This window comes from Mus musculus, chromosome 17 (assembly GCF_000001635.26).
Source record: "Mus musculus strain C57BL/6J chromosome 17, GRCm38.p6 C57BL/6J".
Classification (NCBI taxonomy): domain Eukaryota; kingdom Metazoa; phylum Chordata; class Mammalia; order Rodentia; family Muridae; genus Mus; species Mus musculus.
Genome location: NC_000083.6, coordinates 84,760,155 through 84,772,715, shown reverse-complemented (window position 1 = coordinate 84,772,715; position 12,561 = coordinate 84,760,155). Strand labels below are relative to the sequence as shown.

Here is a 12,561-nt window from a genome sequence, read left to right as displayed (position 1 = left end):
ATTTTAATATAGTGAATTTAGTAAAATGATATTATTGTATAAAAGGGAAAAAAGTAAAAGTTATGATCTAATTGGTCAGAACAGAAGCATAATTTGTTAAGATGCAAAGCTGGACTGACTTTTTAAAACCCTGCGTCCTAAGGGAACTTCATCAACCCTTTAAAGTGCTCATTTACAAAAGTAGAATCCTTTCCCACTGACTCAGGTAGAATTGTTGCAATATTTCTCTGCTTATCTAAAATTCATTGCCATTTTAAATTGAAGCTTAAGAAATAAGGCGTAGGTTGAGATACACAGTCTATATTGATGTTCCTTCCTGCCCCCATGCTAGGGATTGAACCTAGGAGCTTTAACAAGAGTATTCAAATTATTGATATTTCAAGGAAATTTCCTGAGAAGGGGATTATCTTTCCCTCTGTTGTTTTTTTGTTTTTGTTTAACAAGGACATGTTTTTATGCTAAATAAAAATAACTTAAGGCCTCGTTCACACACAAATCACAGTAAGCCTCTGATAAATGTCCCTTCTCTATTGCAGCAAGATCCTTGGATTTATGAAAACGAAAGACCTTCCGATCACAGAGGCCGTGTTCAGTGCTCTCGTCACAGGGCATGCGAGAGCTGGGTAACTTTCCACTTGGGCTTTGGTTGTCAGCAGGCTTAAGCCCTAGGTTACTGTAGAGAACTCACAGCGTGTTGACTCCTGTTCCAAACACTGATGCGAGGTGGAACACAACGAGATTTTTATGACTTCCCCTGAAATTTGATACACAGAATTTACAATTGCTCAGGGTTAAAAATAGGGCTTGATTTGAGGTAATTAAATAATAAAGTTTACTGATCTAAGAAGTATTTTATTTTTCTCAAGTGAGTAGTCTGCTCTGTTGTTAGGTAAAGCTATGTCCTTGCATTCCTAGTGTAAGAGGGATTCTTAATTAATGCTTACATAGTTTTACATAAGGGGGTGGGGTTACCTGTAAATACTGCAGGTACTTACGAGAACATCTAGTATTCCAGAATTATGTAATCAGTTTAATGAGTATTTGCCTACTTGGGGGATAGTTCCACAAGTTTAAAAGGATTGATTTAATAAGGTTAGGTCTTATATTTTATTAAACTGAGTGATTGTATTCAGTAATCTTATGTTTCCTTTGGAATACTTCACAGGGATATGGAAAATGCAGAAAATATTCTCACAGTGATGAAACAGGCCGGCATTGAGCCTGGCCCAGACACGTATCTGGCCTTGTTGAATGCACATGCTGAGAGGGGTGACATTGGCCAGGTTAGGCAGGTATGGTTTATGCTCTCCAAGTCAATGTTGAAGTCATTAAATGAACTTGTGTTATATTTTATGTGAAGCAAAAAACATAGCTTGTGCCGGGCAGTGGTGGCGCACGCCTTTAATCCCAGCACTTGGGAGGCAGAGGCAGGCAGATTTCTGAGTTTGAGGCCAGCCTGGTCTACAAAGTGAGTTCCAGGACAGCCAGGGCTATACAGAGAAACCCTGTCTGGAAAAACCAAAAACCAAAAAAAAAAAAAAACAAAAAAAACAAAAAAACCATAGCTTGCGTCTGTTTTAAAGATTTCTCTTTGTAAAGAGAAACATTCCAAGAAAACTTAGTAGGATGTTGGTGTGTAACAGTTGCTATTGGATTGGGCAGTTAAGTCTTGTTTATTTAGCATTAATACTTCTAATTTTTCATTTTGATTGTTATAACCATCTTTAGATTCTGGAGAAAGTGGAGAAGTCAGACCATTACTTCATGGACCGCGACTTCTTGCAGGTTATTTTTAGCTTCAGTAAGGCTGGCTACCCTCAGTATGTCTCAGAAATACTGGAGAAGATTACCTATGAGAGACGGTCTATTCCAGGTATTTCAGAATGTTTATCTGCATGCCTTCTATTAACACGTGGCTTCCTGTTTCTCCCCTAACAGCGAGGACTGTGGGAGGTGGACAGTGAGTACCTGGGTGGTGCAAGCAGGAATGGGGTTACTCTTAGAGATTTAGATTTTTGTGGGGTTTGCAGTTCTTAAGTTTTTTCTTTAAAAGTATAAACATTTTTGTTTGTGTGTTTGGGTGTGCATATACCACAGGTCATGTGTAGTCTTTCTCTGCTGAACCGTGCTGCTGGCCCTATTTTTTCTTTAGTGTTGATTACAATTTAACAGATTGCTCAGTTTAGTAACAACAGATATCTTTGTTTTCTTCGCAGATGCAATGAACCTCATTTTGTTTTTAGCCACTGAGAAGTTAGAAGACACTGCGTTCCAGGTTTTATTGGCATTACCCCTGTCCAAGGACGAGAGCTCCGATAACTTTGGCAGTTTCTTTTTGCGGCACTGTGTGACTCTGGATTTGGTATTCTGCCTGTTTCCACTTTGTAGATTGTGTTTAGTGCTGAAGTGAGACTCACAGGAGAAAATTCATGAGATTAGAATAATTGTAAACAACATAAAACTTTGTAATGTTGAAGATTTCTGGATAGAAAGGAGAAATTCAGATTTTATTACCAAAAGGATTGACTGTTGAAGAAAGTCATGTGGTCGGTCAGGCTCTGCCTGTTCAGGCTCTGCCCGTCGGTTGACTCGGTGTCTTTTTTTCCACAGCCCCCTGAGAAGCTGATAGACTACTGTCGGAGGCTGAGGGACGCCAAGCTGCACAGCTCCTCACTGCAGTTCACGCTGCACTGTGCTCTTCAAGCCAATAGGACAGGTGCTGTGGTCTTGTAGTGCAGAGCAACATTAATAAGTGTCTCTGAGCTAGCCTGGTGACGTGGTCTGTGATTTCTAACATTAATAAGTGTGTCTGAGCTAGCCTGGTGACGTGGTCTGTGATTTCTAACATTAATAAGTGTGTCTGAGCTAGCCTGGTGACGTGGTCTGTGATTTCTAACATTAATAAGTGCCTCTGAGCTAGCCTGGTGACGTGGTCTGTGATTTCTAACATTAATAAGTGCCTCTGAGCTAGCCTGGTGACGTGGTCTGTGATTTCTATTTCTGTTTTTTTCAGCTTTGGCAAAAGCAGTGATGGAGGCTTTGAGGGAAGAAGGGTTTCCTATCCGACCGCACTATTTCTGGCCGTTGCTTGCTGGGCATCAGAAAACAAAAAATGTTCAAGGTGAGGTTGCCTTTTATGGGGTCAGAACTAGTCAGAGTGTTTGTTTGTATTCTTTAAAAGCACACTTCTAAGAACAAGATCTCTCGAGACACTGGAACTGTGTTAAATCAGGCTGAAGTGGATTTTTCCACCTTCGTTTCATTTCATAGCTCATCTCTTCAGTTTTCGAGCTGGTGAGTGTGGTTGTAAACAGTCTCTCTAGCTGTAGTAAAGTTACATAGGAGGAGTTGATAAAGCAGAGAGTGTGTGCTCTCTCTGTACCATTCTGTACCATTCCCTTTGTGGGCCACTGCAGCAGGAAAGGTACAGAAACTTGTATTTATTGTAAAGTGGTGCTTGTGACCTGACAGCCTGCTGATTGAAGGACGGAAATGCTCAGTCTTTTAGCTTCTTAAGTACATTTAGGCATTTAGCATACTTTCCCTGTACACATGGGATGTCTATAGGATATGAATAAAATGGAACAAATATCAAATTTTAGAGCACAGTATCTAATTCTTTGGTTTGCATTACTGGTAATCAGAAAGAATAGTCTCATAAAAGAGGCTTTTAACAGAAGTACCTCCCCCTTGGGGAAACAAAAATGCTCTTTTTTCATTTTATCTCACAGTGTAATGTGCTGTGGAATGAGATGCAGAGTTGTTAGTGTGACACTGGGTGACAAACAGCGCACAAACAACAAAAAAGTGCTTTTAGCAGACTTTCATGTGGCAATTTTATTTTAAATATATAGTCGTCTTCTGGGTTAGAGGAAATAGTGAAACAAGTATTCCCTAATTGTTTCTGGTTATAAAAGTCTCTAATCCTTTTTAGGAAAGTCTTTGTGAAACAATATGTGAGTTGATTAACTCTTTGTATGCCTCCGGTGCTGAAGAAGCAAGAGGCAACCTTTAGTATTTCTTATCCCAGAAAGTTTACAGCTTTCCGCCAAACTCTTGGACACACTAGTACTATTTACCTTTACACAAGTAGGAGAATACTTGTGAAATACCTGTGTGTCTGTGTATCAGGTAAGCTTCCTGATTGCACCATATTGTAATGTCTATAGCTGCGTTGGATACTACGTTATTAACCGTTAGTAAGCATAAAAGAAAGCAACTGTTTGTAGCATGAGTGAGCTGAGCTTGTGGGAGATGGGCTTATCTTACATCTGTCTTCCCTTCAGATCTCAGAATTGAGATTTTGAGGAAGCTCGCGTGTTATTATCAAGGGAACTGAGAGGCAAAGGGGCTCGGTGACTGACCATAGCTGGCTCTCAGTATGTCTGCATTCAGCATGGCTTCTGCCTGTGGAAATACTGCTTCCTGCTATCACTGCTCAGTGACTGTCACAGTGTTTAATTTACATTCCTAGTTGTCCTTTGGAAATTAGACACAAGATTTTATATTAAGGATGTATTCTCAGGAACGAGATTTTAAAATCAATCCGAGTTTTTCTTGGAAAAACACAGAAGCCGATGCTGTGTTAGAGGAACTGACTCAGTACTACAAGAAAGTGTCAGTTGTCCCTCAACTTTTAAAAAGCACCTGCTCGCTTTAGACCTCCTCTTCTGGAGGTCCTGAAGATAGGAAAGCGTCCTGTGCAGTCCTAGAAGTAACAGTCGGTCGGGGCTCTGTTTTTCTGTAGCGTCTATGAAACGTGGAAGGCCAGAAATCAGATATTCTCACTGGCCAAGGGAGCCTGCTCTGTCCAGGCAGCATCCTGCCTAAACGGGTGGGAAGGTGGGACAGCAGCTGCTCAGGAATGCTTCGTAAGGAGTGAGAAAAGCCTAGGAAACAGGCAGGATTGAACCGAGGCTTCAATAACGCGATGGTTGCATTCCTGTTGAATTGGAGGGAGGAAGTTCACCATCGCCAGCCACCAAAAGATTCTTTTGAGTCCTTCATGCTTTTCTGTGGTACAAATAGAAAAGTCACTACTTAGAATATAACATATTTTCAGCAGTCAAACATAAATGAGAGGAAAAGCTCAGAATTAGGACCCAAATGTCCTTTGATATAATTAGCATAAAAATAAGAATATGAAAGACTGGGCCAGACATGTGATGTACGCCTTTAGCCAGTACTCTGGAGGTTGGGACAAGTGGATTGGAGCCAGCCTGGTCTATAGTGAGTTCCAGGTGAGCCAGAGCTATGTAGGGAGACCCTATCTCCACAACAAAGAAGTTTTATGGTGGGGGAGCCCAGAGAGTAAAGTGCTCTCGGAGTCAAGGTGTGGTAGTTGTAGTAGAGGTGCTCTATTTTTAAAAAGGCTTTTGTGTCCAAATAAAGTGAGCATATTTGGTTGATCATAAAAGCCAGGATAGACAGTCTTAGAGGGTGGGAACGGTCCAGGTAAATGGTGTCTCTTTTTTCCCTAGGATGTGGGTTAGATAAAGAACTGAGGACACATTCTCACTGATGGAGAGAATCGTCAGAGTAAACCTTGTAACTTCCCTGAATTCCAAGTTCTTTATCTCTGCCATGCTGTGTTTTATCTCACAGGAATAATAGATATCCTCAAAATAATGAACAAAGTGGGAGTGGATCCTGATCAGGAAACATATATAAACTATGTGTTTCCGTGCTTTGATAGTGCACAGTCAGTTCGAGCTGCTTTGCAGGTGGGTACAAGTACGCTTTTCATGGCTAACGGAAGAGCATCTCACTCTTCCTGGTGTTTCATTATCAGGACAGCAACATTGAGTGGAGAACTGAAAACGGTCTTGTTGTACAGTTGTAAGGCTTTATAAATACACCAGTCAGTGTGTGTAGCAGTGTAACGTAGCATAAGAAGACCAAAGAGCACTTTCCTCTGTCTTGATATGACTGTGTGCTGTAGACAGAACATTAAGAAGACTCACTCTTCATTCTTGCCCTGGAAACTGTTCTCATTAATGTTCCTAAACACATTAATAGTATATTTACTACCCTGCACTTGAAACACTGCTTTTCCGCCATGCTTCTTGGCCCTTCCAGGATAGGGATGGCGGATGAGTGTCACCTGAAGAGCCGCTTCTGGAGAGAGGGCTTAGCACTCTTTATAAGACCCAGATTTGACCCACAGGCGGTAGCTCACACCTGTCTAACTCCGGTACCTGGAGATCTGACACTTTTTTCTGGCTTCCACAGGTATTAGGCACTCGGGGTACATAGACATGAATGCTGGCCAACACTCATACACATTAAATAGAAAAAAAAAATACAAGAATTGCCTTTTCTAATTTCAAAGCTAAACGCTATCTATACAGTTAGGAAAAGCGGATCCGAGGCCCAGGTTTGTAACACAGGTTGTGCCAGGACAGAACGAGCTGCGGAGCCGACAGTGCCTTACAGTCTCGATGTTTGTCAGGATGCTCCTCTCTTCCTTGAAACAGCTTCATAGTCAATTTTAAAATTGGGAGTTATATCTTGAGGGTCTTTACCTTCCTCGCTTCCTGTTCGGGAAGGATGAGGCCTCAGGTGGCACTTGTAACTGTGACCTCTGGCATCAGCTTCCTTATACTGACACAGTAGCCATGTTGTCATGTTTTCATGCTGTGACTCTGACAAGTGAGCTCTGTCTCAGAAGAGCATGTTGACCTCCTGCTGTCTTCGCTCTACGGTTAGAAACTATTTGTGAACAGTGACTTTCTGCATAGTTTATTCTGGGCAGAAATACAGCCTGAGGGTCCAGTGCCGTCTGGGGTACTCTTGTTTTCTCAGAACTCTTTTAGGGGAAAATTAGACCTAAATTGTAAACTTGCCGAGCTTCGATTGCCTATATTATTATTTCAGTTACCTTTTGTTTTCTTTGTTAAAATTTCAGTATTAAGTATTATTGGCTTAGAAACAACCATACTGTTAAATGCTTAATTGACCTTATGGTATTACTAAGTTTTTTTAATTCTTAGCTACAAATAAAATATTATTTTCATCAGTTTAAAATTATGACAGTATTATATGTCATTCATTGATAAATTGGAGACTATTCGTCAGTAACTATGTAACTCATTCATAAATGGGTCCTTGAGGTAGTCTTATTTTTTAGATAATCATTTTTTCTTAACATTTTTCTTTTCATACATGAGTGTGCTTAAGAAATCTCTCTGGAAAAGTGGTTATTATACATCATCTTACATTTTATTTGCTGTCTCCCTATAATAATATGTAATTCTATAAGTCATTTCAATGCTTGTGTGACCCTTTATTTTTTTAGATATATCATAATTTATTTTTATTCTTTGCCTTAAATTATCAGGGTGGTTTGTAACACTGAACTATATAAAAATCATTTGAACTAAATTTTGGTTCATACATTTAAGTTATTTATTGTTGGGGTAGGTGATAAACAACCATTTGGAGTTAGATCAATTTGATCTTTTATTTAGTGCATGTATTAGAATACCGTTTTAGTGGGACTGGAGAGATGGCTCAGTGGTTAAGAGCACTGACTGCTCCTCAGGGGGCCAGGTTTGAGTCTTAGAACCCACAGTTAGTTCCAGCGGATCTGACACTCTCTTCTGGGCTCTGCAAGCACAAGGCACACGTGTTATACACAGACATTCATGGAAACAAAAGATCCATAAACTGAAATGAAATGTGTATTTCTTTTAAGCTCCCATTTCATTCTGTGCTGGCCTTGTAAATGAGAGCACTGCTGTCCTGAGTGAAATGTAGGCAGGCTGCCTGTGCCACTATTGCTTCTTAGGAGCTGGCCCTCGAGCTAAAGTTACTGTTTGCCCAAGGTTCCCTCACTCGGCTCCGTGTACTTTAAGGCCTTTTGGGTTGGGTTTGTGTGTGTGTGTGTGTGTGTGTGTGTGTGTTTTCTCGAGACAGCAGTCCTGGAACTTGCTCTGTAGACCAGGCTGGCCTCGAGATCTACCTGCCTCTGCCTCTGGGTCCCGAGCAAGGAATAAAGGCGTGAGCCACCACACCGGCGCAGAAGGTTATTCTTTAACAAGATAATAGATGATCTTGGTTCACGTTGATAGAAAACATATGAAATGTTGGAAGCTGAAGTGACATGAAAATATCGTTAGCTGTTCTTACTATTGAAGAGTGTTATCACTGACGAGTGCTGTATCCCCAGGAAAATGAATGTCTCCTCGCAAGTAGTACCTTTGCTCAAGCTGAAGTGAAGAATGAAGCAATAAATGGGAACTTACAGAACATTTTGTCATTTTGTAAGTATTCCATATAAGACAGACTTGCTGTTGACTTCAGCATATGCACAAGAGTGTGAGCAAGCACAGCTTCAGGCTTTACTAAGGTCACACCGAGTAGCCAGGCCAGGGCTCGAGCTTGTGGCTACTGTGGACTTGATATTAAGGTTGGAAGGAGCTTGACGATGGACTGTGGAGTCTGGTGAGACATCTGGTAAGCCACTGGAAGCTGTTTCCCAGCTTTAGGTAACAGAAAGCACAGCCTACGCTTGCTGAACATCGAAAAGCATCAGTTGCTCTTTACGTAAAGTCAGTCCTGTTGACAGAAAGGCAGTGAGGGAAGCAAACGGCCAGAAACAAAATCTGATTTTAACTTTGTCTTTTTCTGCAGATCTTATATTTTATTTTGAGTAAATAAATGTTTCTCAAAGTCTTTGCTTTTTAACATGTTCATGATGCTATTTGTCAGGTATTCAGACTGTGGGAAAAGGGTTTTGTTAGTTTATTTGGGGAGTTTTGCAAGAAGGGCTGACTTAGTTGGTCTTGAACTCACAGATTTGCCTGTCTCCTGCCTCTCGAATGCCAGGATTAAAGGCTTACCTCTGCCTGGCACAGGCAGTTTTGATCTCCTTAACCTTGGATTGTTGTAGATTTAGAGTGTGTGGCGGAAGCGCTGTAGAGACGCTCTGCGGTTGCACCAGAGACTTGATAGGGGAGGCTTAGCATCCTGTGTGGGGAAGCAGCCAGGGCTTGTGTTGTAATGGCTGCTCTCTGAGTAGATTGTGCCCTCTCCTGTATGCACAATGTATGGGTTTTCCATAGTAACTAGATGAAAGCGGACCTTAGCAAAGGAGTGTGAGCTATGAGGGGCACACCTTGGGCTCCTCCCCTCCTACTGTGAGGGGCACCCCCTGGGCTGCTCCCCTCCTGGACGGTCTTCTTACTTCAGCGTCACACTCAGGAGAAGTGGCAGGTTCCACCCAGTCTCCTGATTCTCTGTAGCTGTCTTCAGACACACCAGAAGAGGGCATCAGATCCCATTACAGATGGTTGTGAGCCACCATGTGGTTGCTGGGGATTGAACCCCAAGTCCTCAGGAAGAGCAGCCAGTGCTCCTAACTGCTGAGCCATCTCTCCAGCCCCAAAGTATTTTTGTAAAATTGCATTTTAAAAGGAAAGATGCCAGAGAGTTAAGACCAAAGAATGCCTGAGCTTATTTTTATCAGTCTTCCCTTAGACTCCGAGCGAGGCCTTTGAAGAGCTGTATGTAACTGCTGGTATCTGCCCTTGTCAGCTCTTAGAATATGATATGCACACGAATATCATATTCTGGGGAAGAATAGCTGTTTTCTCTTGATCGGATTTGTGTAGGACACAGGCTTTCATTTGTAGGCATGTCAAAGCTCAGAGTTGCTGCGAGGCATGTGTTATGTCCATTTCAGGTTTGGTCAGATTGTAAACAATTTTCAGATATTCCAGTGAATATCTAAATACCGTGAGATTAATGGAAAACATAAGCCCCTTGTTCAAGGGTTTTATAATTGGCTTAAAACACTTATTATGTGGGAGTAAAATTTTTATGTACAAATTTGAGTTAAAATTAAAAATGATTTTCTTTCCACGGCCTTTTAAAAATGAAGTCAGTGTCTTACTCTTTATCTGCTATGCATCATGTTCAGGTCTTGACTGTATTATGGATTTCTCGCAGCCCACTCATTCCATCACTCAGCAGCCATGTTACATACAGTGTAAGGGTTCAGTTAATTAGACCAGACCACTCTACTACTGATGTAAGCAAAAACCAAGGTCAGGAAAGGCCCATAGTGACCCTCTGTCATGTAAAACTAAACCGTCTCTCTCTCTTTTTAAAGTATTTATGGCAAGGTTTACATAAAAAAATGAAGTTTACTGATCAACATTGGAACATTGCAGTTGTAGACTGTTAAATATGCATGAGTAGTTGAGCAAGGAGAGAGAGGGAGGGAGGGGGAGGGGAGCAGAGGAAGCCGCAGTGTAGCAGAAGGAAGGGTCTGTCTTCTTGTGGTAGCTGCTGCCCTAGCAGCAGTGGTCATGGTGGAAAATGGATGAAAAACTGAAGGTTCACTGGGCCCCATGACAACTCTTGGAAAATAACTTTGTTTTGTCTTTGGGAAGGAAGAAAGTCACCTTGCTAATTTCGTGCCGGTGTCTGGTGAATACGCTTTCAGTTATATAGTAGAGCGATTTATTATGAATTTGCTTCCTTATGAAAGGAAGGCTTTAAAGGGTGTTTTGTTACACGTGTTTATACTGCGTCACGAAGTAACTTTATGTGAGACATTTTATTTTTAAGTAACGTTTCCCAGTTGAAAGTGAAAGGGTAGGTAAACCAACTCAGCACGTGATTTGCAGCTCAGTGTGGGTCAGTTTGTTTGCTTGGCCTGAGATGTTTTGACAGTCATTTTTCTTTTGCAGTGGAATCGAATACATTGCCTTTCTCGTTTAGTTCTTTGAGAAACAGCCTAATCCTAGGCTTCAGGAGGTAAGAGCATCAGCCTAAATATTTCCTGTCACTGGACTCATTTCCCTAGGGCTTATGTGCGATGAAAACTGCCTCTGAGACAAGCTCTGGCCCTCGTGAGACTCGGGCTGAGTTAGGTCTGGGTGGTCTTTCCGTTACCTTTCCTGCGAGATGCACAGAGAGAAGCTGTTTGATTGCACGTTCACATCACTCTTTGAGCATTCAGTTTTAATGGTTTTATTCTGTACATGCTGCTAATTCACTCTCAGATGTTTGAGGACAATTGATGAACTTTCCCTCGTGTGTCCCTCTGTTGCTGTTACTGCATTGAGATACGGAAGCAGGAAGCAGGCAGACCTTACAGAGAAGAGAGCTTTTGTTGAGAGGTTCAGAAGCCTGGGCTGTGAGTGTTTGGGCTGAAGCACAGAGTGGATGCCACCTCACACTGTGACGAGAACAAGTGAGAGGAAGCCAAGATTACATCTTACCGTAGGCCATAGTGAGAGCCCAGCTTCCATTATGCGAACCCTTGGGAAGAAACTCGAGTCATATCTTAGTACCCACCAATCTTGTTACTTTTTAAATAGTCACAGAAAAATCAAAGAAGAGTGAATGAATGATTGCCTCTGTATCCCATGGTTTCATAAGTTTCTAACTGCCATTCTGATTCCTGCTGAATGCCTAGATACACATTGGTTTCTTTTTGCTGCACTACTTTTAAGTTGTAGACATAACACCACTGGCTGTGCAGTGTTATCCCTAAGGTACTTGAAATATATCGTCATGTGATTCACATAGTCCATGCTCAGATGTTCCTTTTTTTTTAAAGATTTATTTATTATATGTAAGTACACTGTAGCTGTCTTCAGACACACCAGAAGAGGGCGTCAGATCTCATTACAGATGGTTGTGAGCCACCACGTGGTTGCTGGGATTTGAACTCAGGAGGGACCTTCAGAAGAGCAGTCAGTGCTCTTACCCGCTGAGCCATCTCTGCAGCCCCAGATGTTCCTATTTTAAGATGACGTAGTGTGCAGAGTCGCTGCTGCCAACCTGATACCTGAGCTCAACCGCTAGATCCCCCCGTGGGAGAAGGAGAATCCAGTTTCCCCCTAGACTCAGGGTTATGTGTAAAGCTGGGTGTGATGACAGCCACTGTACTCCCAGTGCTGGGAGGTGAGGCAGACAAATCCCCCCAGCTCAGTGGCCAGCTCAGTGAGAGACCCTGTCTCGAAGAATACAGTGGAAAAGGAAAAGGTTCCTGCAGTGGCCTCTGGCCCCCACATGAGCATACATACTGGTCTGCTCTTGCACGAACAAGTACATCACACACGCATACACACACACACACACACTTTGTGAAATGGCTCAGTGGGTGAAAACACTTTGAAGCCCAGTGGCCCGAGCTCAGTCCCTGGAACTGACACAGCAGCACACACAGACACACTCGTCTTTCTGCCTCTGCATGTGAGCCGTGCCACACGCTTACACACGCTTACACCGTGATCCTAGCCGGTAGAGCATAGAGTTAGCGGCGCAGGGAGGACTGCTGTAGACCTCGACTGAAGAAGAAACAGTTGCTGTGTTGGTAATGAAATGTAAAGGACGGCACGTGTCTGTCCTTGATGAACGGCAAGATCCCTTCTCACTTACACCTCAGCTCATCAGTGTGTCTTTTGATCTCAATATTTTTTAGTCAGTTTGAATGGCATTTTTCAAAATTTCTAGACTTGTGGAATACTTGCATCATAAAGCTAAGCCAATGTGGTAGGAGCAAAAATCTTAACCGGTACAGCCTGCTACTTGCCTGGGGCAGAA

At 42.2% G+C, this 12,561-nt stretch overlaps 1 protein-coding gene across 2 annotated transcripts in view; it reads left to right on the top strand.

Annotated features, from left to right (window-relative positions):
• The window catches only part of Lrpprc (leucine-rich PPR-motif containing), an 85,540-nt gene that overhangs the window by 18,071 nt on the left and 54,908 nt on the right, over positions 1-12,561 (top strand). The window contains exons 6-14 of one of the 2 annotated variants that reach the window (NM_028233.2): positions 537-623; positions 1,166-1,292; positions 1,729-1,873; positions 2,217-2,362; positions 2,611-2,716; positions 3,014-3,121; positions 5,605-5,723; positions 8,171-8,264; positions 10,698-10,764. In NM_028233.2, the coding sequence (NP_082509.2) occupies positions 537-623; positions 1,166-1,292; positions 1,729-1,873; positions 2,217-2,362; positions 2,611-2,716; positions 3,014-3,121; positions 5,605-5,723; positions 8,171-8,264; positions 10,698-10,764 (999 nt within the window). Of the gene's footprint in view, positions 1-536; positions 624-1,165; positions 1,293-1,728; positions 1,874-2,216; positions 2,363-2,610; positions 2,717-3,013; positions 3,122-5,604; positions 5,724-8,170; positions 8,265-10,697; positions 10,765-12,561 lie in introns of those variants that run through there. The other variant, XM_011246643.3, reaches the window with a different exon arrangement.